A 25,649-nucleotide genomic window follows, 5' to 3' on the forward strand; every position below is an offset into this window, starting at 1 on the left:
TCTGATTGCCATAATACACGAATCGGTCGACAAGTTGAACGAAACTTCAAGGTGAATTGCTCGTACGACCAGGCAGGTAAACACGACGACGTATCTTTTCTCCTTGCGTTTACCAACCGTAACTTCCAAAGGGCCCATATAATCCATGCCTACATAGCTGAATGGCCGTACGTGTAATATCAGTCGCTGCTTGGGAAGGGGTGCCATTCGAGGGAACCGTGATTTACACCCTTTTACTTTACATCATTGACATTGTTTGATAATTTTATCAATTACAGAACGAAGATGGGAAATATGATACCGCTGGCGCATTTCGTTCACAACCGACTCTCTATTCTTGTGCCCACATATACGGTGATAATGCTCGACAATTCGCAGAGTAATCAGATGGTCTTTTGGTAGTATGACTGGAAATCGCGCATCGAAGGGCACGTAGTCAGCTTCAGCAGTCCTTCCCTCAACTCGCAGCACTCCGTATTCATCAACGAACGAAGAGTCTTTGTAGATGGGACTGGATGTTTCAATTCGCTTCCATTGTTCCAATGGTAGGTCTCGATTATACATCAAAATCTTAACTTTATCAGGATAACATTCACTCTGAGCGATGCGCCACAGCCACTGTTCTGCCTTGAGATATTCGTTTTGCCGCAACGGAATTTTCACAGTCGGCACCGATGTTGTCACGCCCCACATTTGAGAAAGTACAGCAGTGATTGTTTCTGCTGGTAATCCCTTTATACGTAAGCGACAGTTAGAAATGAACCGCAACACTAGGGCGATTGTGCGAACCAAAACATTCCATTTGGAGAATCGACTTACGTCAACCAGCTGTTCCGGTGTCGATATGTGGTGCAAAAGAAACCGAGCTCGAAGTTCTTCTTTAGTGTTGGCGGGGACCGTCTCCTGCACGGGCCAATTCTTTTCCAGTCGTTGGATGATTGACGGCCCCTTGAACCACCTTCCGTTTGAATTTGGTTCTGTGTCTCTTCCCCATTTTGTTAGTACATCCGCTACGTTCTCCTTTGATGGTACACAACGCCACATATCAGGATCTGTTAGCGACTGGATTTCTCCCACTCGATGAGCTATATACTGCGCGTATCTCTTCTGATCCGAACGAATCCACGAAAGGACTGTTGTTGAGTCCGTCCACAGGAACCGATTGGAAATTTTCACCGTGTGACTATCGCAGACATTTTGCATTAGCCGTGCCCCAAGCACAGCAGCCTGGAGTTCCATGCGGGGATCGATTGGTACTTAAGCGGCGCTACTTTGCTTTTCGCCGTAACTAGGGTACACCATGCTTCTCCACGGTCGATGATCCGAAAATATGCTGCACATCCATACCCTGCTTCGCTGGCGTCGGTAAACACATGAAGCTGCAACGTGTCGTAGGCTTCAGGGTGTACACCACAGCCGAAATAAAATCGAGGAATTTTTAGTTTGTCGATCCCTTGCATTAGGGTTACCCAACGTTTCCACTTTTCGAAGTTATCTTCAAGTATTTCTTCGTCCCACGCCACTCCAGAACGCCAAATATCTTGGATTAGCATTCGTCCGTGTATAAGGTACGGCGCGAGCAGTCCCAATGGGTCATAAAAACTCAGAACGCATTCCCACATCATTCCCAGAACTCTTTCCCAGTGTTCGTCTTTGTTACCGACGAATGAAAGGGGATTTTGATCGATACTTTCTCCAAGTCCCCGCAGGACCTCAGGACTACTGCTCACCCAGTTCTTCATTACAAAACCGGCGTGCCTGTGAATGGCTCTTATCTGCGATGCTCGAATGATCGCCTCTTCCAGTGTATCAGTGCTGTCGTAATAATCGTCCATGTATGTTTTTTCTACAATGGCCGTTACTTCTTCTGGGAACTGTGCGACAAAATCTTCAGCATTCCTCTTCATAATGTGTTGGGCGGAACACGGCGAGCAAGTTGCCCCAAAGGTTGCGACATCCATTATGTAGACATCGGGGGGTTGATTTGGGTTAAAGCGGAAAAGAAATCGCTGGGAGTGTTTGTCCACCGATCTGATTTGTATTTGGTGGAACATCTCCCTGATATCTCCCCCAAACCCAACACGGCGTTCGCGAAACTTGCAAATTACGGAGGGAAGCGACGTGAGAAGGTCTGGGCCCTTTAGTAATTGAGAGTTTAGTGAAACTCCGTTGACTTCTGCAGCAGCGTCCCAAACGAGTCGCTTCTTTTTTGGCTTTCGTGGATGGGACACAACATTCAGCGGAAGGTACCAAACTCTTGCAGGATCAGCTTCGGCAAGTTCCTCTGCCGTTGCTTTGTGTGCGTATTGTTTCTGTACATACTCCCTGATTTGCTTATGAACATTACCTTTAAGTTCAGGGTCTCTCTCGAGTTTCGTTTCTAAACTCTTCATTCTTCGGAGGGCCATCGGCAGGCTGTCGGGAAAGCAAACATCGTCGAACTTCCAGAGGAGACCTGTTTCTAATCTGTCGTTTGCACGCCTTGTTGTCACTCTTAGAATGTCTCGTGCTCTCTTCACCTCTGCGGGCTCCGGTAGCGATGCTGGAGAAACTCCGACATCCTCCAAGATAAATCTTTGACGGACCATTTCATTCAGTTCCCTATCGACTTTGCATTCACTCTGGTGATGATTTATGAAATGCTGGGCTTTCGTTTCTATACCTTTCGGTCCGTACACAGCCCAACCCAAAACACTGCGTACCGCGATTGGGTCGCCAGGTTGACCCACCCGACTTTCCAGGGGAGCAAATAGTTCCAAATTTTGCAATCCGATTAACACCTTCGGTTCTGCTTCAGAGTACGACGGAACCGAAATATTCCGTAGGTGAGCGTAGCGACCACGTAATTCTTTGCACGAAAGACTTTGTTTCGGAAGGTTTAGATCGTTGATGGTATGCGCCGCTTCCAGAGCGTAACGCTGCTGCTGACCCCTCGCTGCGATCTCTACGTTGACCCGCCTCGAGTTTCTTTCGCTCCGCACTATGTGCGAAGTCCACTGTAGCTCCAATGGCTCTGGATGACCTTCAAACCCAAGACTGCACGCAGTACTTTCTTCGATCAACGTAAGCGAAGAGCCTTCGTCAAGAAAAACGAAGGTATCTAAACGACGGATTCCGTGGAACAGTGTCTAAATATCACGGCCCTCTGCGTTCGATCATGTGTGTGACATTCGGCGCGAAATGCTCTATGGAGCAGTGGATAGTGCGGAAGGCGACAGCTACCAACATTGCATCGAAACTTCGACTTACACCTCCATTGACCATGGTCGAAAAGGCAAATTTCGCATAGGTTCCATCGTGCAGCAGCTTTCAGTCTTTCTTCGAGACTCATCTGTTGGAACATCACACAATTTCGCACTTGGTGGTCCACTCTTCCGCAAATTGGACAGGGTTGTCTCTCGCCGCTATCTTTCTTCAAAGTGTTGGTTTCGACATGGGTGTAAAAATGTCCCTTTTCCCTTTGCTTTACCTTCTCGTATTTTGAAGTGTCCGCTTTCGGCTGTACTAGAGTCGTAACTTCACTAGTATCTGCGACCAGTCTCTCCATAAATAGGCCAAACTCCTTCAGTGATGGTTCAGGATAGGCTCGCTTAAAACTTACCCAGTTTAGCTTAATTGCAGCCGGCAGCTTATCCACTAACTCTTCCAGCAGTGTTGGGTTGGACAGATGGCTCTGTAGATTTGCTGCCATCCCAAAACCCATCAGCGTATCTAATCTCTCCGGTTTCGGTGCTTCTGTACGACGAATTTTTGCTAACAGATTTTTAATAAGCATCTCTGGCCTGCCATACAAACGTCGTAATGTTTCCATGATCGATGGGACGCTGTGCGGAAACATAAGTTTTGTCACAACCGCGTCTCGCGCCGGACCTCGCAGGCATTCTCGCAGACGAATTATGTTTTCAACGTCTGAAAACCCGCACGCTACGTTTGCGGTTTCAAAGCTGCTACAAAATATCGGCCACTCGTCGGGCTCACCAGAAAATGTGGGCAGCTTTCTCGGCCAAATTTGCCGCGCAGCCAGCTGATTTGTAGTTAATCCCACCTGCTTGCCTTTTTCAGCAACTGCTATTCCGGCTTCTGACTGTGTCACAAATTCGTCGGCTACCACCGGCTCCTGCGGTTTTTCGATCAAATTGGCAAGTCCCTGTCGGCGCTGATTTTCTAGCCAGGCCTTGGCTTTGCTAGTTCCGCTTGAGACACCACCTTGAGAAACGCCGTCTTCGACGTCCAGTTGCTCTTCCAGTTCCCGTTTTTCCCTTAGGTACTTTTCACGGGTTTCTATCTCCTTGGCTCTAAGCGCTCGCTCTTTCTCCTTCTGTATTCTTCCCTCCTCCAGCCGTAGGCGCTCTTCCTCCAACCTGGCCTCTTCTAATAAGCGCTCTTCCTCCAGTCGCTGTAGCGCTCGCTGGGCTCTAGCAAAGGTGCTAGAAGTGATTGATTGGGCCGACTTTCTATCGTAGTTTCCAGGTACTTTTAGTCCCGGGTTTATCTTCGGTGTTTCATCGATGCTCTTTTCCGCTCCTCTCGACGATATTGCTCCAGTGACGTTTGGTCCTTTTAAACTAGGGCCACTTAGAATACTACCCTTCTCACTTTTTCCAGAAGTCTTATTGTCAGCCTTTTTGGTCTGCTTTTTAATTGTTCCGGCTGCTAGGGGCAGTGGCATGAGTGGACATTTCAAACACCGCCACGGACGTTTTTCCACTCCCGGGGAGACTCCTGCACAGGCGTAGTGGTGCCATACTCCGCAAGCATCGCATGCCACCATCCCGACGTCAGCAGCGTTGGGTCGGGTACACGATCCACAATCGTACCTTTCCGAATCAGCGTAATCCATCACGAACAATAAATTTTTGAGTTTGTTCGGGTGTTCGGACTAAAAAAGGGTTCTTGCAGCAGTGCCGAGTGGACATTTCAAACACCGCCATGGACGTTTTTCCACTCCCGGGGAGACTCCTGCACAGGCGTAGTGGTGCCATACTCCGCAAGCATCGCATGCCACCATCCCGACGTCAGCAGCGTTGGGTCGGGTACACGATCCACAATCGTACCTTTCCGAATCAGCGTGATCCATTACGAACAATAAATTTTTGAGTTTGTTCGGGTGCTCGGACTAAAAAAGGGTTCTTGCAGCAGTGCCGATTTTAGCAACAGCACAAAACTAGAAAATGGTGTAATTTCAATAATAATAATGTTACATATAATTCAATATTAATACTTACATTTAGTTTCCTTTTAGCACGAACAGTCCTCTCCATATCCGAACAAATCTACGATTGGTTTCCTGTCGCTTTGACGTTTTAGCACCTCTCGACTTGGATTTCCGCTGCATTGACATCTGTCACATAAGCAAACTTCACGTCGATTGGTGTTCGGGGTCCTGGCGATCGAATGTCAATTTGGCAAGTGGCACAGTGCTGCCAGAACACCATGGCTGTGCCGAACGTTTGCTTATAGTGTTTTTCCAGAAATTTGAAGTAACTGCTTTTAATACAAAACTCGACTAGCTCGAGAAACAAATCCAAATTAATATTGGTGTGAATTTTAATGTTGCGCCAGTCCACGATGATATCATGGGTGACCAGCTCTATTGGTATGTTTGTATACAGAGAGACTACATCAAACGACACTAGTGATCATGGAAATTTCTTGAAAACACATGGCAATAAAATTTTCTTCTTCTGATGGATACAGGATAGGCAAACAAAATCATCCTGCAAGGTTTCTTAAGCAATACTTTCAATGAAAATCAATTTTATTGTCCTCCCAATTTTTCCAACCCATCACTTTCCACGACTGATCATGGAAATTTCTTGAAAACACATGACGATACATTTTTAAATTTTTTGATGCAGGATAGGGAAACAGAACATTCTGTAAGGTTTTCTAAAAAAAAATAATTCTTACAATAAAAATCAATTTGATAGTCCTCTCAAATTTTTCCCACCTTCCTATTTTGAGATATTGAAATAAAAAAGTGTGTGCTCACTAGCGCCGCATTGAGGGTGATATCCAATTTAATCATTACATCATTAAATAGTCCTTGCCCCAGTAGCAATTTAGGATTTATGGTGGTTTTATAGCCACTCATACAACCTAGATTGCACTTGTAGCGTGCTATAAAACTTCAATTGTGACTTGGATTACATTACAGAAAACGTCATTTTCCTAAATTAATAAACTTTACCTAACATGAATTGGAAGTTTTAATCTCCCCATCGCCGCCTAATGGGCGAATTCTGTAATTATCTATTCGCCGTCGGGTAGCACTCGACTCGCTGATGAATATTGCCGAAGACATCACACTTCTAAATAATGTTCTCGAGATTCAGAAATTGAAAAATAATGCATGCTCACTAGGTCTATCAATTTTTAATTAGTTTTGTCCATAATCGCGTAGCTCTTAACCTTCTCTAAACAAATTTCCGAGAACACCATCACCTCTAAGTTATTAGACGTTTGTGACATACTAAATTCCACATTGTGCTGAAAGCTGGTACGCTCACGTTAAACTTATTCAATGATAGTTACGTTTACGAGAGGTCAGATTTATTTACTGTATAGCACCCCTGGCGCTGCAGTTATCAATTAATTGGATATCCAATTGCTCTAAATTGTAGGTCTAAGCAAACACAAAACAATTTTACCAAATAAAGTATGGTACTAAATGTTAACTCAGATGAAATATTCGAGCCCCAATTAGTCGAAATCCCATAAGCTAAGTGATTCCTATTACGTAGGTACCGCACAATACGAATCCACGTAGTAGGAATCAGCTTAGTAGGAGACCCGACTGTATCAAAATTAAGTATGTAGACAGCCTTGGAGAACTTTTTTATCATTTGTGGAATTTATAAAAAATCCATATTGGAAATTGTAAAACAAAACGATAAAGCATTAATTGCGCAATTCAGAAAAAATATTATTTCTCGAAGAGCTCAAAATTTACCAAGAAAGTACATATTATTCTGTCAGGAGTGCTACCGCTAGTTGCTGGACGTATTCCTGGTAGCACAATCTTCCTGACCAATATAACTACTAAAGCATTTTCTGTTGATTTGAAAGTGATCGAATTGGATTTCAGATCCTTTGTCAGGTGATCTGCAGTGAGCCATGTGGGTATTTTTAAAACTACGTGACAGATTTGTATATTCCAACGTTGGAATATTCAAACAAATCCATTCAGTCAAACGCGTACGGAAACGGGTGCTTGGAATCGGGACTCACACATATGTCTGGTATAAATATAACAAAGTTTTCGTTTCTTTTTTATACTCTTGTGGTGGTCGGAATTACCGATATTTTCAGGATTTCTAACTTAAATTAATCCCTAGCTCTTTACAAAAGAGGTTTACACTTTTCTGGTAAGCTTTTGATTTAAAAATAAAAATTTCATCTTCATATCACTAAATGCGTTAAACATTATGTTTTACATTTCTTTGCAGAGAGCGAACCAGGACAAGATATAGAGCGAGTAAAGGCGCTATAACCTAGGCTCATTAGCCAGGACAGGGCTAAATACTTCTACCAACGACTAAAGGAGTGACATTAACCCTCTTAGCCAAGTCACTCCCAACGAATTATCAAATCCCCGTCAAATTGAAACGGTCGGTACGGTTGTCCACGTTTCTTCCTTATTCAAGGTTTAAAATAGTTCGTTGATTAAATAACCAAAGAGAAACTCAAGATTACTAAGTTCTACACAAACCAGTGATAATATATGGTTCGCCCACCGTGAACCGATGCACCAAGTTACAGTAAGCTTTGGTTTACCCCTTGGATTGTAGCGTTGGTGCGCCTTAGAAATACCATGGAAACTAGCGCACCATTGAAAATAATAAACAATACTGGGGCATAATAATATTGCCTTTCCAGATCCTTCTGAATCTATCTTTTCGAGACCGAGTATTGCCTTATTGGACGGAATGTCTATATTGAACATGCTGCAAATGTGTACCGTAAATAACAGACGAAATCGAACCCTGGATCTCCTGTTCGTAAATGAAGAAGCTACTATTAACTGCGCCGTTTCAGAAGCCCTTGAGCCATTAGTTGCCTGTGACGCATATCATCCTCCTTTTCTAGCAACGCAGATTTGTCCCCAGTTGGTTATTTTTGACGAAATTCTGGATGTCAGGGAGTTCAACTTTTCGAAGACTGATTTCTCTAGGCTTCAAAGTTCACTACAGGCAATTGATTGGGAGACTTTGTTAAATTCCGCGATCGATGTAGATGTTGCCGTAGAAAAACTTTCACTGGTCCTGAAACAGCTATTCAGAATAACAGTTCCCGCACCACGTCCCCGACCAAAATCGGCATGGTCCAATCGTCAGCTACGTAAGCTGAAAAGATTGCGAGCAGCTGCGCTTCGGCATTACACCAGCCGACGAAACCCTTTCCTTATAGTTTCCTTATTTCGCCCTATGCCAAAAATGCGTGCCCCCCTCAACCCAAATTTTAACTAGGACGAATTAGCACATGGGCGCCATTTAAACTCCTTTTTTAATATTAAAATAATTGTTTAGTATCATTCAGTATCATTATTATTATTATTGGTTGTAATGCATTCTTACCTTTGCGTTTCCATAATTTACCTTGAGGCTGATATTTACCGCTTATTGCTATTTCATATTCCTTTGCCATTTGCAAATCTCCTCTTTAGATTTCAGATTTTAATTTCCTCTTTGTTAGTCCTTTTTCCGTTCTGTTAATAAGCTTCTTCTGTGTCCACGATTTTATGAATTATTCCGCTCGTACATGAAAGAGAGATTAGTAGATACGAAGATTTCTTGAACGAATATTTCTTTTATGGGACTGTAAATGTGAACTCTTCTAGAATGTTTAAGTTGATTTGTACCAAGTTGTTAATATGACATCTGGTTGATAGTATGAATTCATATTCTTTTTGAGGTCGCTAGCCGTGCATTGAAGAATGCCTAAAACTCTGAACTAGGCCCCGTCGAGTCCAGTCCGTCATCTGTCCGTCTCGTCCTGTCGTGTCTGGGGCTTCCAGGTTACGTGCATTCACCAGACGAGACTAGCTTATGTCAGCCTAATCGTGCACTGGTTTCGTAGAATCGAGGCGATCATCGAAATGATAGATCCTACGAGTGAATGCACTTGGTCCAGTCACCTGTCGAGCATTTGTATATTTGCGTGTGTGAATGTTAACGTGTGTATGGGAAGTATTGCATGTTGAGATATGTGTGTTACCTGTAAATAATATGTCAATACAAATATGCATGATGTTAAAATAAGACATGTGTAATATGCTACTTACAGTTTGTTGTTCGTTCCTACTTATCTGATTCAATTGAGTATGAAAGTACATCTCAATTTTTCTAAAACCTTGCGACGTCTGATGGCAGCGAATAGTCATTGTTGACAGCAATGTTGCCCTTTTATGTTAAATTATCTCGGAGAAGTCATCAGAGGAATATGACGCATGAGATCGAAAATAAATAAAATAAAATAAAGAGTAGAGTTAGTACTGTTATTGAATAATAATTGAACAACACATGTACCATGCAATAAAACTACTTGGAATCGTCCAAATGCCAGAAAATTATATATATATTTGCCATTAACGACAATTAACTCCGTTAGAAGTTTCTCATGCTATGCTGGACGGGAATGGATGATTGACGTGCATCGGTAAATCAATCGTACCTTCATTTATCCAATCCGACCAACGAATCCCAAGAAGGATCACCCACTGTTCCATCATATAAGCCAGTTCTGCATCCATTCCCTGGTCCACATGTCACAAATACTCAGACGCCCACATACACAGATAGCACACAATTGTACACTAGTACCAAAAACTACAATTATTACAACACAACACAACTAATAGGGTTCTACTGTTATTTTTTTTAATGCGCCTGTGCACGTTGCCGAGGTCGACCGATAAATCGACACACAATGACTTCCACTGCGAGCCGTGCTCACAAAGACTGCCGTTAAGCTGTTGAACAATGTCTGCAAACACAGCCCACAGAAAAACTCAATCCTCGGCGACCCGCTAATCGGCCACGCCAGTGTGCATAGGCTCTTAGTTGACTGTTAGTTTGGGCTGGTGCAGAGTATGAAAAAACACAAAACATAAAAAAGGCCCATAAGCCCTCTCGGTCTCCTCGATGCACCACTATCGAGGCGCAATGTCATAACCATCCTAAAGCAGGTGTCTGCTCAAATATGCTTGAAGATGTTTGCAATACCGTCAAACCCGTCAACCTAGGAGAGGGGGCATTACACCAGCCGACGAAACCCCATTACAAAACGAGAGTTTATTCAAGCTAGCAACAGTTACAAGGCATATAATCGGTTCCTCTATTCAAGACACGTAGCACAAACCCAATCAAACCTGAAACAAAATCCAAAGCAGTTTTGGTCTTTCGTTAACGGAAAACACAAAGAAAATGGGCTTCCTTCCAGTATGTTCCTTGCAAGTGAAACATCAAGCACTCCAAGCGGCATCTGTGACCTATTCGCTCAACATTTCTCGAGTGTGTTTAAAAAGGACTCGGCTAACTCCACTCAGGTGGAATATGACCTTCAGAATGTCCCTCATGGTGTAATTAATGTAGGTAATATCCAATTTACTGATGAAGATATTTTAACTGCCATGAGAAAGCTAAAGTCTTCAACATCAGCAGGACCAGATGGTATTCCTTCCATTATACTGAAAAGATGCGCAAGCGCATTGTGTACGCCTTTAAGGCTAATTTTCAATCAATCACTGTTGCAATCGGCGTTTCCCGTGTGTTGGAAAAAATCAGTTATGTTTCCCGTTTTTAAAAAAAGGTGATAAGCAAAATGTTGGGAACTACCGTGGCATAACCTCACTCTGCGCTGGATCAAAGTTATTTGAGATATTAGTAGGAAACGTGCTGTTTCGTGAGACCAAAGCATACATATCGAAGGATAAACATGGCTTTTTTTCAGGCAGATCGACAACTACTAATCTAGCCCAATTCACTTCGCTCTGTATTAAAAATATTGAAGTTGGATCTCAGGTCAATACTGTATATACGGATCTCAAGGCTGCATTCGATCGTGTAGATCACTCTCTTCTACTGACAAAGATAAAGCGGCTGGGCGCTTCGTCAAATTTCACAGGGTGGCTTAAATCATATCTCGTAAATCGTTCTCTATTTATAAAATTAGGAAATAGCGAGTCATACAGCTTCATTAACTTGTCGGGAGTGCCTCAAGGGAGCAATCTAGGACCGTTGCTTTTTCGTTGTTCTTCAATGACGTTTGCTATGTTATACCTCCAGGGTGTAAACTTATATACGCTGATGATCTCAAACTATTTCTCATTGTGCGGTCAATAGAAGATTGCGCGGCACTACAGCGACATTTAGATGCTTTTTGTAATTGGTGTAGTCGCAACTTGCTGGCTCTCAGCGTGGCCAAATGTTCCATAATATCTTTTACTCGCAAAAAAAATCCAATACTCTGGAGCTACACCATCTCAGGGGAATCGCTAGAGAGAATGACAGTTATCAGAGACCTCGGAGTAGTCCTGGACTCACAACTGACATTCAGAAATCATTACTCTCATGTTATAGCACAGGCAAATACAAACCTCGGCTTCATTATAAGAATCGCCAAAGAATTCACTGATCCATATTGTTTACGGGCACTCTATTTCTCACTAGTTCGATCTGTCCTGGAAGCGTCAGCATCCATTTGGTGTCCTTATACGAACATTTGGATCAACCGAATAGAAGCAGTCCAGGCAAGATACCTCCGTTTTGCTCTTAGAACTCTCCCATGGCGTAACCCAGCAGAGCTACCACCGTACATCGATCGCTGTCGTCTGCTCGATACCCTAGCGAAAAGGCAGAACACATTAAGAGCAGTATTTGTTGGGAAGATATTAACTGGTCAAATAGATGCTCCAGATATTCTCTCACAAATAAATATCTATGTGCCCCTAGAAATCTCAGATCGCATAACTTCTTAAGACTGGAATTTCAGCGCACAGAGTACGGTCAGAACTAGAGCTTCCATTTCCCGACGGTTTTCAGCTTCCCGGGATTCGGGAAATAAATAATAGATTTCCCGAGAAATCCCGGGATCCCGGGAATACAGAAGAAAAATAAAAAGGTGAATGATTTTCTTGAAAACGAAAGAATAAATCGAAAAGTTTTCAAACCCGTTTGATTGCATGTATATCTGTCCTAAAGGCAGTTGTCAGAAAATGGCCTATTTTTGACCTACACATCATTCAATCATTCGATAACTCGTCAATAAGTTTACGCAACATCAACTCCTTTTGATGATTTTTTCTTGTCTATATGTATAACCTAAATTTTGGTAATTACGATTACAATTGGGACTAAACGCAGCTGCTGGAGTTACTGTCCAAAATTGGAATTCTTTATTCTGATACGATGGAATGTAATCAATTTAATGCAAAGCACCTTCTTTAATAATCTTGAATGAAAAGATCGAGCTTAATTCGGTAGTGGGCAGTCATTTCCGATCAAATGAGAAAATGTGATATATGGAATCCATTTCCGTCACAGTAAGATCAGCATCATTTCGAATTAAGTGTGAATCAAAATCAAGTAGATAATGGACGAACTGTACAGCGATGGACGAAGCCCACCATCGATTTCTTGTTACGGGTGAGTATCTGGATTGTTTGATCTTATCCCTTCAAAAATCCTTTCTGCATCCTTGAAAGCGACATTCAAAGAGTGTGGATGCGCATGATGTTGGACAGATACAGCGTTATGTATTGCTTTTCATACATTCAAAAATTTACAGATATTACACCTACGGTATAACAAATTAGACGAAATATGCATTCGATGAACTGACCAAATATTTCTGCAGACGTTCTAGAAACATTCTTTATTTTGAAAAGCGTTTGCGTTAAGCATGATATCACTTAAAACCATCCCAAGTTTTGTAATATACACTCATCGATTTTTTAAGAAAGTACCGCGCGTCACTAACGCTACCATCTGCATTCACTACTCACTCCAAATGTTTGCCGGTAAAAATATTTCCTACAGAATTTCTTTCGCAGAACCTAAGCCTTTGGGAATAAATTAAAAATCTTTTTCCCGGGATTCCCGAATCCCGGGAATGGGAAAATAAAATTTCCCGGGAATCGGGAATCCCGGGAAATCCAAAAATCCCGGGATTCCCGGGAAATAATTTCCCGGGATGGAAGCTCTAGTCAGAACGAACCCATTAGGGCGATGTGTAATGTTTTTAATAGTGCTTATGACCATTTTGACTTTTCTGTATCTTGTGATGTTTTCAAAAATAGACTAAGAAGGTTGACTTAGATTTTAAGATTCCATTTTTGTAATATTAGTAATTTTTTTCTTGCAATACTGTGTACTATGTGATTATGTTTAATTGTAGTGTAAAATCATTGTAATCAACTGTGAAAAATTTGAAAAGATGATGGGTTTTTACGCCCATTTGAGGATTGCTTCTGAAGTATATCCTGAAATGGGCTTTTCCCATTCTAGAAATATTTCATGTAGACCAACACAGGTCAGATGAAAAATAAGAATAAATAAATAAATAAATAAATTCTTTCTGATCAAACGAAATCAAATCGGAATATATTTACGAAACTATTCGGTTATTCTATAGAGGAATGTTTTCATAATGTTGCTGCACAAAGGTATGTTCTCATTTTGGTATGAACAATACTACAATTTGTTTTATTTCATAGATAAGAAGTCCAAAATGGATACACATGGGTACTGGTGAACACATTTATGCCTCCTTTCGGTTGTTGGTGTGTTTGGCGATTCAGAATTCTGTGAACAAATTATCGGGGAATCGATTCTGCTTATAGAAATATCCCAAATGGAAAAGTGTAGGTATCAAACTTTGTTCAATATTTGTGTCAACAAATGATAGTGGTTATGCATACTACGCTTTAACAGACGTCGGCTGCTCGATCATCAGACTACTAATTTGACAGTGAACTAGAATCATCGAGGGGTCTCATCTGAATGGTACATGAAATAGTCGTGACCATCCTATCTTTAGTTTTTCTTTGGCAACACCGCTATTCAAGATGCAAAAAGCGTAAAGGACGACACACGTACAAAGTTTAAAAAGGGGAAAATCTACTTTTGCATATAAAATATTTTAAATAATCCATAAAGAATTGCAAAACGATCCATAAAAAAGTTGTTCATGTTCCATAAACCAAAACTGAAAATCCATGAAACAGTGTGAATGATCCATAAAAAAGGGTGATTTGATCCATAGATTATGTAAAATTGAACCATAAATGGTCGCAAAAGAGCACTAAAATAGTAATAAAAGAGCAATTAAAATAAACCAATGCCCCATAAAAATATTGGAAATGTTCCATAAAATGATACATTTAGGACCATAAATTAACTGACATTGATCCATAGAATATTAACAATGTACATTAAAACACGTCGATATGTTCCACAATATCGACAAAAGTGTTCCACGGTATTACAAAATGGAGCAATAAAATGTCAGAAAAAGTTCCATAAATTTGATAAAAATGTTTGCTAAATAATTTATCTTGGTCCATAGAAGATGTAAAAATGAACATTAGAAATGATTCATATATCGAACGTTAAATTATGGTTCATGGATATTTACAAAACGATCCATAAGAAAAGAAAATGTAAAACGACCCATTAATATGTGCTTATGCACTAGAAAAAATAAATTTAATGAATTCATGCGAAACTTTATGGTAATCTGAAAAAATCAGTTGTGCTTAATAATTCTCATAACAGCGACAGTGTTTTAACAAGTGAGCTTATACTGTGAGCTAGTGTGATGCGGCTTGGCCGCATAACCGAGGCCAAGGATCCGAAGCGGCACAAAGCTCCTGAGGATCCGTTGGACGAGGCATTGATTAACCCGTAGCTGGAATTGCAAGCAAACCTGTGGTCCTCTTGTTTGCCCGGTTTACTTAAACATAGGGGCTATAGCTAGTTAAAAGCCGACTGAGCGGCAGTGAAGTCGGACAGTGCACAAGAAAGCGTCAGTGTTCGTGTATAAAGTGTCCGTTTTCGCTTCAGATAGTTATTCAGTAGGGCATAGCAAAAAATTTTTTTTTTGAATTCTCAAAGGCCCCCCCCCCCCCCTCTCATATTGTGACAAATGTCAAAGTAAGCTCAGATGCCAAATTTCACATCATTTGGACAATTCTAGACCCCCGCCCACTTCGCTTGAAATTTTTGAAATTGGTGCTATGGGAAAATGTGGAGGAAAAATATATTAAATGCTATAACTTTTGAAATAGCAATCAGAAAATTACAATTTATACCTCTTTTTAAAGGAAATAACCTTAGTATTAGAATGAAGATATTCCTGTTCCTAGAAAAATACGGGATTGTGGGGTATTGGGTCATATTGGCCCCAAAATCCCCCATTTTTTGAATATTTCTGCTCCGTGGTGCAAACCACGAAAAAAAATCTCAGAAATCGAACGGAACCTTTTAGACCTTTGTCCGAATACGAGAAGTTGGGGTTATAGGGCCTTTTGTCATTTATGTTAAATTTTATCATTTTCTCGTGCATATATCTCTATTATTCTTCATTCAATTTTAATAAATTGTACCTTGTTAAACGTGGAAAATTCTTAGAAATACAACAAAAATAGATTCGTTTGCGTTAAAATTCAAAAACATGAAATTATTTGACATTAACTCTACAAACCACATTTTTTTCATTAAATGTCCTAAAACCTCAACTTCACTTATTTTTCCAGGTATGAAACTTTTCTCACGTGATTCCTAAGCGCATTTTTCACTATAAATAGTAAATTAAATAAGAATTTTGTTGTTAAATGGAGTTAATGTGTGTGATTTTATGATAAAAATGTGAAATCGAGACTATATGTCAGATAATTTGATGTTTTTGAATTTTACCGGTAACGAATCTGTTCTTATTTTGTTTCTAAGGATTTTCCACGTTGAACAAGGTACAATTTATGAAAATTGAATGAACAATAATAGAGATATATGCACGAGAAAATGATAAAATTTAATATAAATGACAAAAGGCCCTATAACCCCAACTTCTCGTATTCGGCCAAAGGTCTAAAAGGTTCCGTACGATTTCTGAGATTTTGTCATATTAAAAAAAACTGCAAAATATGTATGGTTTGCACAACGGAGCAGAAAAATTAAAAAAATAGGGGATTTTGGGGTCAAAATGACCTAGTACCCCGCTTTCCCGTATTTTTTTATAGGATAGGAATATCTCCATTCCAGTACTAACGTTATTTCCTTTAAAAAGAGGTATAAATTGTAATTTTCTGATTGCTACTTCAAAAGTTATAGCATTTAATATATTTTTCCTCCTCTTTTTCCCATAGCACCAAGTACAAAAATTTCAAGCGAAGTGGGCGGGGGTCTAGAATTGTCCAAATGATGTGAAATTTAGCATCTGAGCTTACTTTGACATTTGTCACAATATGAGAGGGGGGGCCTTTGAGAATTCAAAAAAAAAAATTTTTTTTGCAATGCCCTATTATTCAGATAGTATTTGCGACTCATGCCAGCCTGTATCAGTGTTCTAATAACTCTCAGCGCTCTAATATCATAAATACCCTGACGTTTAAAGAGTTGCTATAATGATTTCAGGTTAGCTAAGGTCAGTTAGCTGACTAGTGGGATACGGAAGCTGAAGTTTAACTATAATGTATGCATTATTTGTTGTAGTTTGACATTACAACCAAATGTAATAAACTTTGTTATTAGTTCGAATAGCAAAAATTTCGCATGAATTCATTAAATTTAATTTTTCTGGTGCATAAGCACATATTAATGGATCGTTTCACATTTTCTTTTCTTATGGATCGTTTTGTAAATATCCATGAGCCATAATTTAAAGTTCGATATATGAATCATTTCTAATGTTCATTTTTACATCTTCTATGGACCAAGAAAAATTATTTAGCAAACATTTTTATCAAATTTATGGAACTTTTTCTGACATTGTATTGCTCCATTTTGTAATACGGTGGAACACTTTTGTCGATATTATGGAACATATCGACGTGTTTTAATGTACATTGTTAATATTCTATGGATCAATGTCAGTTAATTTATGGCGCAAAATGTATCATTTTATGGAACATTCCAATATTTTTATGGGGCATTGGTTTATTTTAATTGCTCTTTTATTACTATTTTAGTGCTCTTTTGCGACCATTTTATGGTTCAATTTTACATAAACTATGGATCAAATCACCCTTTCTTATGGATCATTCACACTGTTTCATGGATTTTCAGTTTTGTTTTATGGAACATGGACAACTTTTTTATGGATCGTTTTTCAATTTTTTATGGATCATTTTTGTTGTTTTAGCGGCGCAAACTTAGGGCTGCCGTTAAAAAGCGCTGAATTGCGCAGAACGGCTGTAGCATATAGTGGGGAATCGCGTGCGTAGAGGCACACATAGCTGTTGAACATATAGCATAGTAGCTGTTGAAGTTACTGCATTATACCGTCATAGATGACGAAGACTGTCAATTAGCCTTCCGGCAGCTTCCTGGGCTCCTTTTTCATTTCTTTTCGTAATTTCGAAGTCCTTGGGGAAATCAGAAAGTAGAAGATGTCTAAGTTTGACAAAAAAAACACACGATTTGGTAGACAATTTGCTCGTGTGGAAAGCGGCGCACAGTGGGACCAATCCAAAAAAGGTGGGACAAAACCTATTTGAGGCCTTAGATGTCATTTTAGAGCCAGCATTTCTTCGTAGGATATGTTCACAATATTATTCTGCAACTTTTTAAATAGAATATTTTGTTGTTGGACTAAAGTAGAGTACCCGAGCAAAAAAATTTTTTTCAAAAAATTGTTTTAGATGGTCGATGTATTCGACAAAGTTGTAGAATATTATGTTTTGAATAACTTCTTCTAAGATACCACAGACATCAGACCTTAAATTTGAGGCAAAATGGTTGTTTTTTGAAAATATTATCAAAAAATCAGTTTTTCGATATTTCCATGCTAAAAACCTTAATTGATTAATTCAATATGTTCTACAAACTTGCAGGTAACACTAAAATACAACTTTTTGTTGAAGGAACTAATAACCTAAAATCAATATTTTGGCTTCTAAAACTATTTTTCATATAAATTTACTCTATTTTCATCAAAGATTTCTGTTTTTAGGTGCACTTTTGTGCAGCCAAACTTTGGCTATCGCGATACTCTATTATTCGTAGAATAAAATTAATACTACATAGAAACAGGATATAGTTGGACGCGTTGTTTGGGTGACCATTCATGTACGACGGTTTATAACATAAAATGTGTTTATATTATTTTTAATTTATGTACATTTTTAGCTATTAACAAAATCTTATATTTTGTACGCACTTACAGGCATGTAAAACATATTGAGTTGATCAATTACGGCTACAATATGAAAAAGTGAAGAAATAATATAAATTTTGAATTTAAACTGCCAAAGAACAACGATTTCGACTCAAAACATAAAGAAATGGTCTTTTCAACAAAATTGTTCCAAATACAATATTTGACAACTTTGCTGAAGACCTCAACCATTTAAACAAAATTTGATTTTTTACTTCGGGATTTCTACTTTAGTTTAACCAATAAGATTAGTTCTACCAACTCATAAGGTAGAACAATACCTATTTGAGGCCTTAGATATTATAGAACCTATGTGTGTGGAAAAATATTCACAATATAATTAAATTATTTCTATTTTTTAGATGGTTGAGGACTTAAACAAAGTTGTATAATATTCAATTTCGAACATTTTTGTTAAAAATACCTTATACATACAGAAGATTTATTTTTTAATCCGAAATCGTTGTTCTTTGGCAGTATAAATTCAAAATTTATATTATTTTTTCACTTTGCCGTACTGTAACCATAATTAATCAACTCAATATGTTTTACATGCTTGTAAGTGCGTGCAAACTATAAGATTTTGTTAATAGCTAATAATGTATATAAATTAAAAATAATATAAACGCATTTTATGTTATAAACCGTCGTACATGAATGGTCACCCAAACAACGCGTCCAACTATATCCTGTTTCTATGTAGTATTAATTTTATTCTACGAATAATACAGTATCGGAATAGCTAAAGTTTAGCTGCACAAAAGTGCACCTAAAAACAGAAATCTCTGATGAAAATAGAGCAAATTTATATAAAAAATAGTTTTAGAAGCCAAAATATTGATTTTAGGTTATTAGTTCCTTCAACAAAAAGTTGTATTTTAGTGCTACCTGTAAGTTTGTAGAACATATTGAGTTAATCAATTGAGGTTTTTAGCATGGAAATATCGAAAAAGTGGTTTTTTGATAATATTTTCAAAAAACAACCATTTTGCCTCAAATTTGAGGTCTGATGTCTGTAGTATCTTAGAAGAAGTTATTCAAAACATAATATTCTACAACTTTGTCGAAGACATCGACCATCTAAAACAATTTTTTGAAAATTTTTTTTTGCTCGGGTACTCTACTTTAGTCCAACAACAAAATATTCTATTTAAAAAGTTGCAGAATAATATTGTGAACATATCCTACGAAGAAATGCTGGCTCTAAAATGACATCTAAGGCCTCAAATAGGTTTTGTCCCACCTTTTTTGGATTGGTCCCACTGTGCGGCGCATCTCGTAACAACCAAAACGGTCAATGAGCAGGTGTACTTGAAAGAATACCTCCGAAAGCGTCTATTTCTACCTCTATGGTGGTCCCATGCATTTCTGGAATTAGCGCCGTACCGTTACTCTAAAGATATTCTGGACTATTACAAGACTAAGAAGGTCAAATTCGTATCGAAGAATTTCAATTCTCCGAGCGCACCGGAATTAAGAAAAACTAGGCAATAATGAACTTGACACTCCGAAAGCATCCTAAGGAAGTGAAATCGGAGATAGAAATGAGTAAAAAATGAATTTCCACACGAAAACAAGTTGGTTCATACGCTGTACAAGATCTAATGATTAAAGTGAGAAGAAGGTTAATTAAACGGTGGAAATTGAATTAAACGAACATGAAAAGAGCTTAATAATAAGTTTTATTTTATTCTCTGAAAGTTTGAAACCGATCGATTGAAAATGTGAATTTTGACGAAACCTTTTCTACACCTTTTATTAAGTGGTGCATCGCTCGAAGGCTTCATTTGCAGGCTGATAAATCCTTTCATCGACTGCATCCGCTTTTTGGTTACCACGTGCTTGGTTCCAGGACAGCATCCTGGTATCCAGCATCCGCCAGGTAGTGTCGAATAGCAAACTTTTTCCTGTGAATTACTCTGATATAGGGTTGGGAAAACCGAGGCATTTTGAGAAACCGGTATTTTCGGTATTGAAAATGAAAAAAACCGGTAAAACCGCTAAAAACCGGTAATCACAAAGAAAAAATCGAAATTAAATTGAATTTACAAAGCAGTCGCATTTAACTTGCTTTGATGCCAATTCATACTTTATTAACAAAGTAATCGCTCAACAGACGTTACTTGAGAACCACTGATGATCGCAGCATGAAAAGTGTGCATGTCGTCATGTTGTCTAACTCGCTTATTGTATCAAAAAGCACAGCAGGTTAGCTAAATGCAGTAGACAAAAAGAGACTAAAGAGATTCGACAAACCATTACTTCGAAAACAGACCTAAAATTGCTGTTTTCTCCTTATACAAATGCCTTAACATATATGTACTGAAAATAATGTTCAAAAAATGATTGAGCTCCAGCGCATCAAAAACGTTTTAGATTTGTAATAGGTCATGTTAATCTGTCTATTTCGTCACCAGTATTCAAAATACCCATTTTAACAGTGCTACTTCGTATATGAAACCGCTTAAGTTTCAATTCCACCTCGTCTTGAAAACTAGCGGTTATGTGCTTCCTTTTCCAATTGAGCATGAGCAGGATGACCGTACAACTCGTAATTGCTAGTCCTTAATTGAACAGAACAAGCAAAATTTCACAAAAAATTTGCGAATGGAACCTGGGAGTAGCTAACCATCATCAATCGAGAGTTCTGTACGGTATAATGCCAATGGCGATGTCTGCCGCGTCCTTACAGCCATCTGGGAAGGAACGAAATGTTAGCGTAACAAATTTTGTTATGGAGACCGTGTACCTCTGCATCTCCACGTTTGCCACGGGCAGGAATTTTGTCAGTGAGGGGGGGGAGGTAAATAATTGCACAAGTCAATGCAACTTGGAGAAGTGTTATCATGTATTCATTGCTCTGGGCAGCTAGCCACCGAGAATTTATAACAGATTCTTAGATTGTTAAAAATGCAACTTCAACTCCGGACAACTGATTGTCGTGAGTGTTGTTTAGTTGATTCAAGCGATATGTGACTGCTGAATATGCTAATAGCTGTGTAATTGAAGATTTCGAAATATAAATAATATTCGTCGTATTATTATAACCAATGAAACGACAAATATGAGTTGATTTCTCTCTCTACAAACGATTGAATATGATGCAGATTGTTATGCAATTAACATTCGCGCGCGTAATAACATTATTACTATTAGAAAGAATGATCGAAGGAAGGAAACTGATTCACTAATACAGCTATGTGCTGAAGATGAATCGAGCTGCATTCCACTGCTTATACAAAAACATTGAAGTGTCCCAAAACAGGCGATCTTACTTCTAACATTAGTAGGTGAAAATATTTTTAAAGTATTTCGAAAGCTCTATTATAAAAAAAAACAATGAAAAATTATTTAAATAGTTTTCGCTAAAAAAATATTGAAAATACCGGTTTTTCATTCTTGTAAAACCGGTATTTCGGTATTTAATATTTGGACGGTTTTACCGGTTTTCGGTAACGGTAAAACCGGTACTCCCAACTCTACTCTGATATGAACCGAGGAAACCGCTCCTCCTTTCCATTACGGTATTGAATAGCGAACATCAACCGGCAACTCCCGCTGTTGTGAATCGGTGTAGCAAACGATCGGTGTACAATTGCAAGAACACCGATAAGTACAACAGCGGTAATCAGATAGTTGAGTCCCCATGTCGTCGCAGTAGCACTACACCTTGAAGCAACAGTCATCCAGATTCAGCTTGCTATCGCCAAGCCGGGTTGCCAGCAACTATGAACAAGGTCAAATCTTTTTGATCTTAATTTTAAGAATAAGCGTACAAACATTAAGTAAATCAAATTTGTTAATCAAACCACAAAAACCAAATTGGCCTTTTTGAATGCCCACACTTAGCTACTGGGCGTGAGCAAAAAACAAAATGCAAGTTTCAGTATAAAATATATTTCCACTAGATGAACCTTCGATTTTGAGAGAGTTTTTGTTTCGTAATGCGATCGAAAGACCCGCCCTAAGCATGCTGACCGGGAAGGGATTCATGTATTTTCGCGTCACAATCCCTGCTGGGTTGTGTTGGCGCTTATGCGGATTTGTTAATTATTCGTCTAAACATTAAGGTTTGGCTGAAGCCGGTCCTCGATGGAAGAGAGTGGCTTTATTGGCATTAGAGCACCGCTTAGTTTCGTTTCTTATAAAATGAAGTTTTGCTCATGAACGTTGCCGATTTTAGTAACAAGTTACCATGATTGGCACATTTCTGGGTTATCGTATCGTATCGTTTCGTTTGGCCTAATCGGATGTAACCCTCGTTGCAACACATACAGATATTGTTCAAATTCATCGATTGGTATATAATACTCGGCTCTCTTGGCACCAGAAAATGTTTTTAAAGATTGTGCAAATCATAAATTTTACAAGAAATTACTTATTTTAACCCACCCATATCCGTAGGCATTTACAAGAGAATACAAGTTAATCTGTGATTTAAACGCAGTCTAAACTAAATTAAAAACAAAACTGCATAACTTACCAGACGAAGCATAATCACCAGGATGTACCCAACCTCCTGTTATATCGGTCTCTTCACTTTCAATAGTTTCGTCTTGAAATGAAAGCTCCTGATAAAGAGTATTACTAGATCTTTGTTCATTTTTGGTTGTTGTTTTTCCACCGATGGTTTTTGAAACTTGTTTGATCTCGTCCAGGGGTGATACTGCCTGAGTAGTTTCATCAGCTTCAGATGATTGCTCTGCTGCTATTTTTTTATTCAATTCATTTTGAAGCGACGATGGTCCTGAACCAGAGCTACTATCTGCGCTGCATATTGCATCTGAGTCAAATATAGCGGATGTCTCCAGTGATGCAAATCCATATGAAATTGGACCAGGGGAACGAACTGGTGGAAGCAACCTAGATCGGTGTAAATCTATCCGTTCCGATGGGGCCCCAATTTGGGAGTATGATGGATTACCCATCATAATTTTGGTTCGTTCTATGTAATCAACATGTGTTTTGAACAATTCAGTGTAGCGTTCATGTAACTTACTGTATTCTTTTTTAAGCTCCGATTCACGCTCTTCCAGGCGACTGGAATGATCCAGACTGTTTTTGTGTTTTAATTCCAACATTCTAGCAATGCTTTCTAGCGATTCCAAACGACTAGCTAGTTCCTTATTTTCTTGTTCTGCTAAATCTTCGGTCTCCAAAAGTTTTTGTTCCGATTGCTTTCGAGCACTCTTTTCTCTTTCATACTGCGTTACTAGTTGCTCATTATCCTCGCGAAGTAATTCTAGTTCAACATCTTGCTCTTGATTGGTTTGATAAGCCGAATCTAAACATTCTAACACATTAACGAGTAATGGCATTAGCGATTTCACAACATCTTCATCGTAACGTTGTATCATTCGTTCAAATTCTTGGTAAATTGAACCGGCTAGAGACTGCACCTGAAAAAATATGAGAGCGCGATTGAGTCTAACAGGTCCACTTTTTTCAATAGAAAGATATAGCAATAGCTCTGACAATCGAATTTTTAACCGAGGCCCGAACGACCGAGTGTCATATACCATTCTATTCAGTTTGTTCAGCACGGCATACGTCTGTGTGTATATCTGTGTGTATTTGACCAAAAACCTCACTCAATTTTCTCAGAGACGGCTGAACCGATTTGTAAATGTAAAAATGTGATTTTTATCGATGTTTACGGAAAGCCCGGCATGAGTAACCAAATTCAGAATAATAGCTACATCTAGGGTTATGATACCGGTAATACCGGAACCAAAAATCCCGGGAATACCGACCCATTTTTGGTACCGTAATACCGGTACTGAACAAAAGCCAGTACCGGTATTTTCGGTACTATACATTTTTTATGACAAATATGTTAACTCTGCCGGGGGATCTGTTTCAAAATATCGGTCTGCAAGATAATGTTTAATTATATTAATTTTCCTTCTAGATAAATCGTTGAGATGACACCTTTATGTGGGAATGAGGTGGGGCCATCATCATAATAATTCTATAAGTTAAAGTTTTATTAGCGACATTTTGATTGGTTTCCATTATTCACTGGGTGGCTCGTAATACGAATATGGTCCAAGTCATGTCTGTATTTGGTTTGCTCTTAAATCTTTATCTATAATAGAACGAACAGCGATTTAGTAGCTAACAGTTTTAGACTTGGTGAACTTCTTCAAATGGTGCGGTTTGTAATTATTAATGATCGGAAAATTCAGCAAAACTCCATAGTTTACAGGAATGCAAGGAGCCTTGATATGCATTAGAGAATAGTAGACAAACGACATAAAGGTCGAAACCAATTTTCAGAAAAGCAAGAGAGGACATGCGATTAACCTGCTCGGATTTACTGCCATTTTCGCTTTGATTTACTGTTGGTAATAGGGTTTCATACATTTACCATCTGTTCAAATCGACGAAAGTCGCACCACTTAGCAGTTATTGATTTCAAAGTGGCCTAGATTTCGAAATAAAAGAAGGTGCCCTATACGAAAAATATCTTCTCTGAAATGAGTCTTGCCATTCCGAAGCAATTAAAAACAATAAACATGTTTTTGATCAGCACAAATCAATCATTTGAGAATAAGATCATCAGTTTGAGCATTCAATTTCAGTTTGAAGCTTTTTTCGAATTTTTAAAAAAAATATTCGAGTAGCGGTACTTTACCGGTACTGAGGGCTTCAGTACCGTAGTACCGGTTCTCGCCAAAAAGGATCGGTACTGCGAACCCTAGCTACATCGGTTTCTCGGAAATGGCTAGGTCGATTTGGTCAAACTTAGACTCTAATGAAAGGTGTCCCCATAAACCGCCATCAAATGGTATCCTGATCCGATTTCGGCTCCGGAGTTACGGGTTGTGGCACCCGGTTACATAGAAAATTCAACCGAAACCGCGATGAAAGCAAAAAGGTGAAAATTTTGCTAAAATGGGTGCCAAACAACTTGTATTTGTATTTGTCATATATACACCAACAGGTTTCAATGATATCTTAATGCTAAACTTATTGCTAACTGTCAAATCGTTGATGACCTCGCAAAGTATCAACAACGAACAAAGCCCTTGCTGTTGTCCTTCGAACAAGCAGGGCTTCCAAACTAATCAGCTGGCACCGGCTTTCATAACTTGGCAGACGGACGGGATGTCTCCACGGCAACCTACGAAGCGCAAAACATAAAAAGCGTCGTTGAACCGACTCAATTTTCTCAACACCATTGTTATAGTTTGGGCTCCAAACTTCGCAGCAGTACTCCAGGATTGACCGCGACAAAAAGCAGTACAGCGCTTTGAGACAATAAATGTCCGTAA

The 25,649-nt window shown here is 39.1% G+C and overlaps 1 protein-coding gene across 6 annotated transcripts in view; it reads right to left on the minus strand.

The window, feature by feature from the left end:
- The window catches only part of LOC131691036 (JNK-interacting protein 3), a 1,253,801-nt gene that overhangs the window by 1,050,454 nt on the left and 177,698 nt on the right, over window positions 1-25,649 (minus strand). For all 6 annotated transcript variants that reach the window (XM_058977179.1, XM_058977178.1, XM_058977180.1 and 3 more), the window contains exon 2: window positions 22,856-23,771. In XM_058977179.1, coding sequence (XP_058833162.1) covers window positions 22,856-23,771 — 916 coding nt within the window. The remainder of the gene's footprint in view (window positions 1-22,855; window positions 23,772-25,649) is intronic.

This window comes from Topomyia yanbarensis, chromosome 3 (genome assembly GCF_030247195.1).
Source record: "Topomyia yanbarensis strain Yona2022 chromosome 3, ASM3024719v1, whole genome shotgun sequence".
NCBI classification, from domain to species: domain Eukaryota; kingdom Metazoa; phylum Arthropoda; class Insecta; order Diptera; family Culicidae; genus Topomyia; species Topomyia yanbarensis.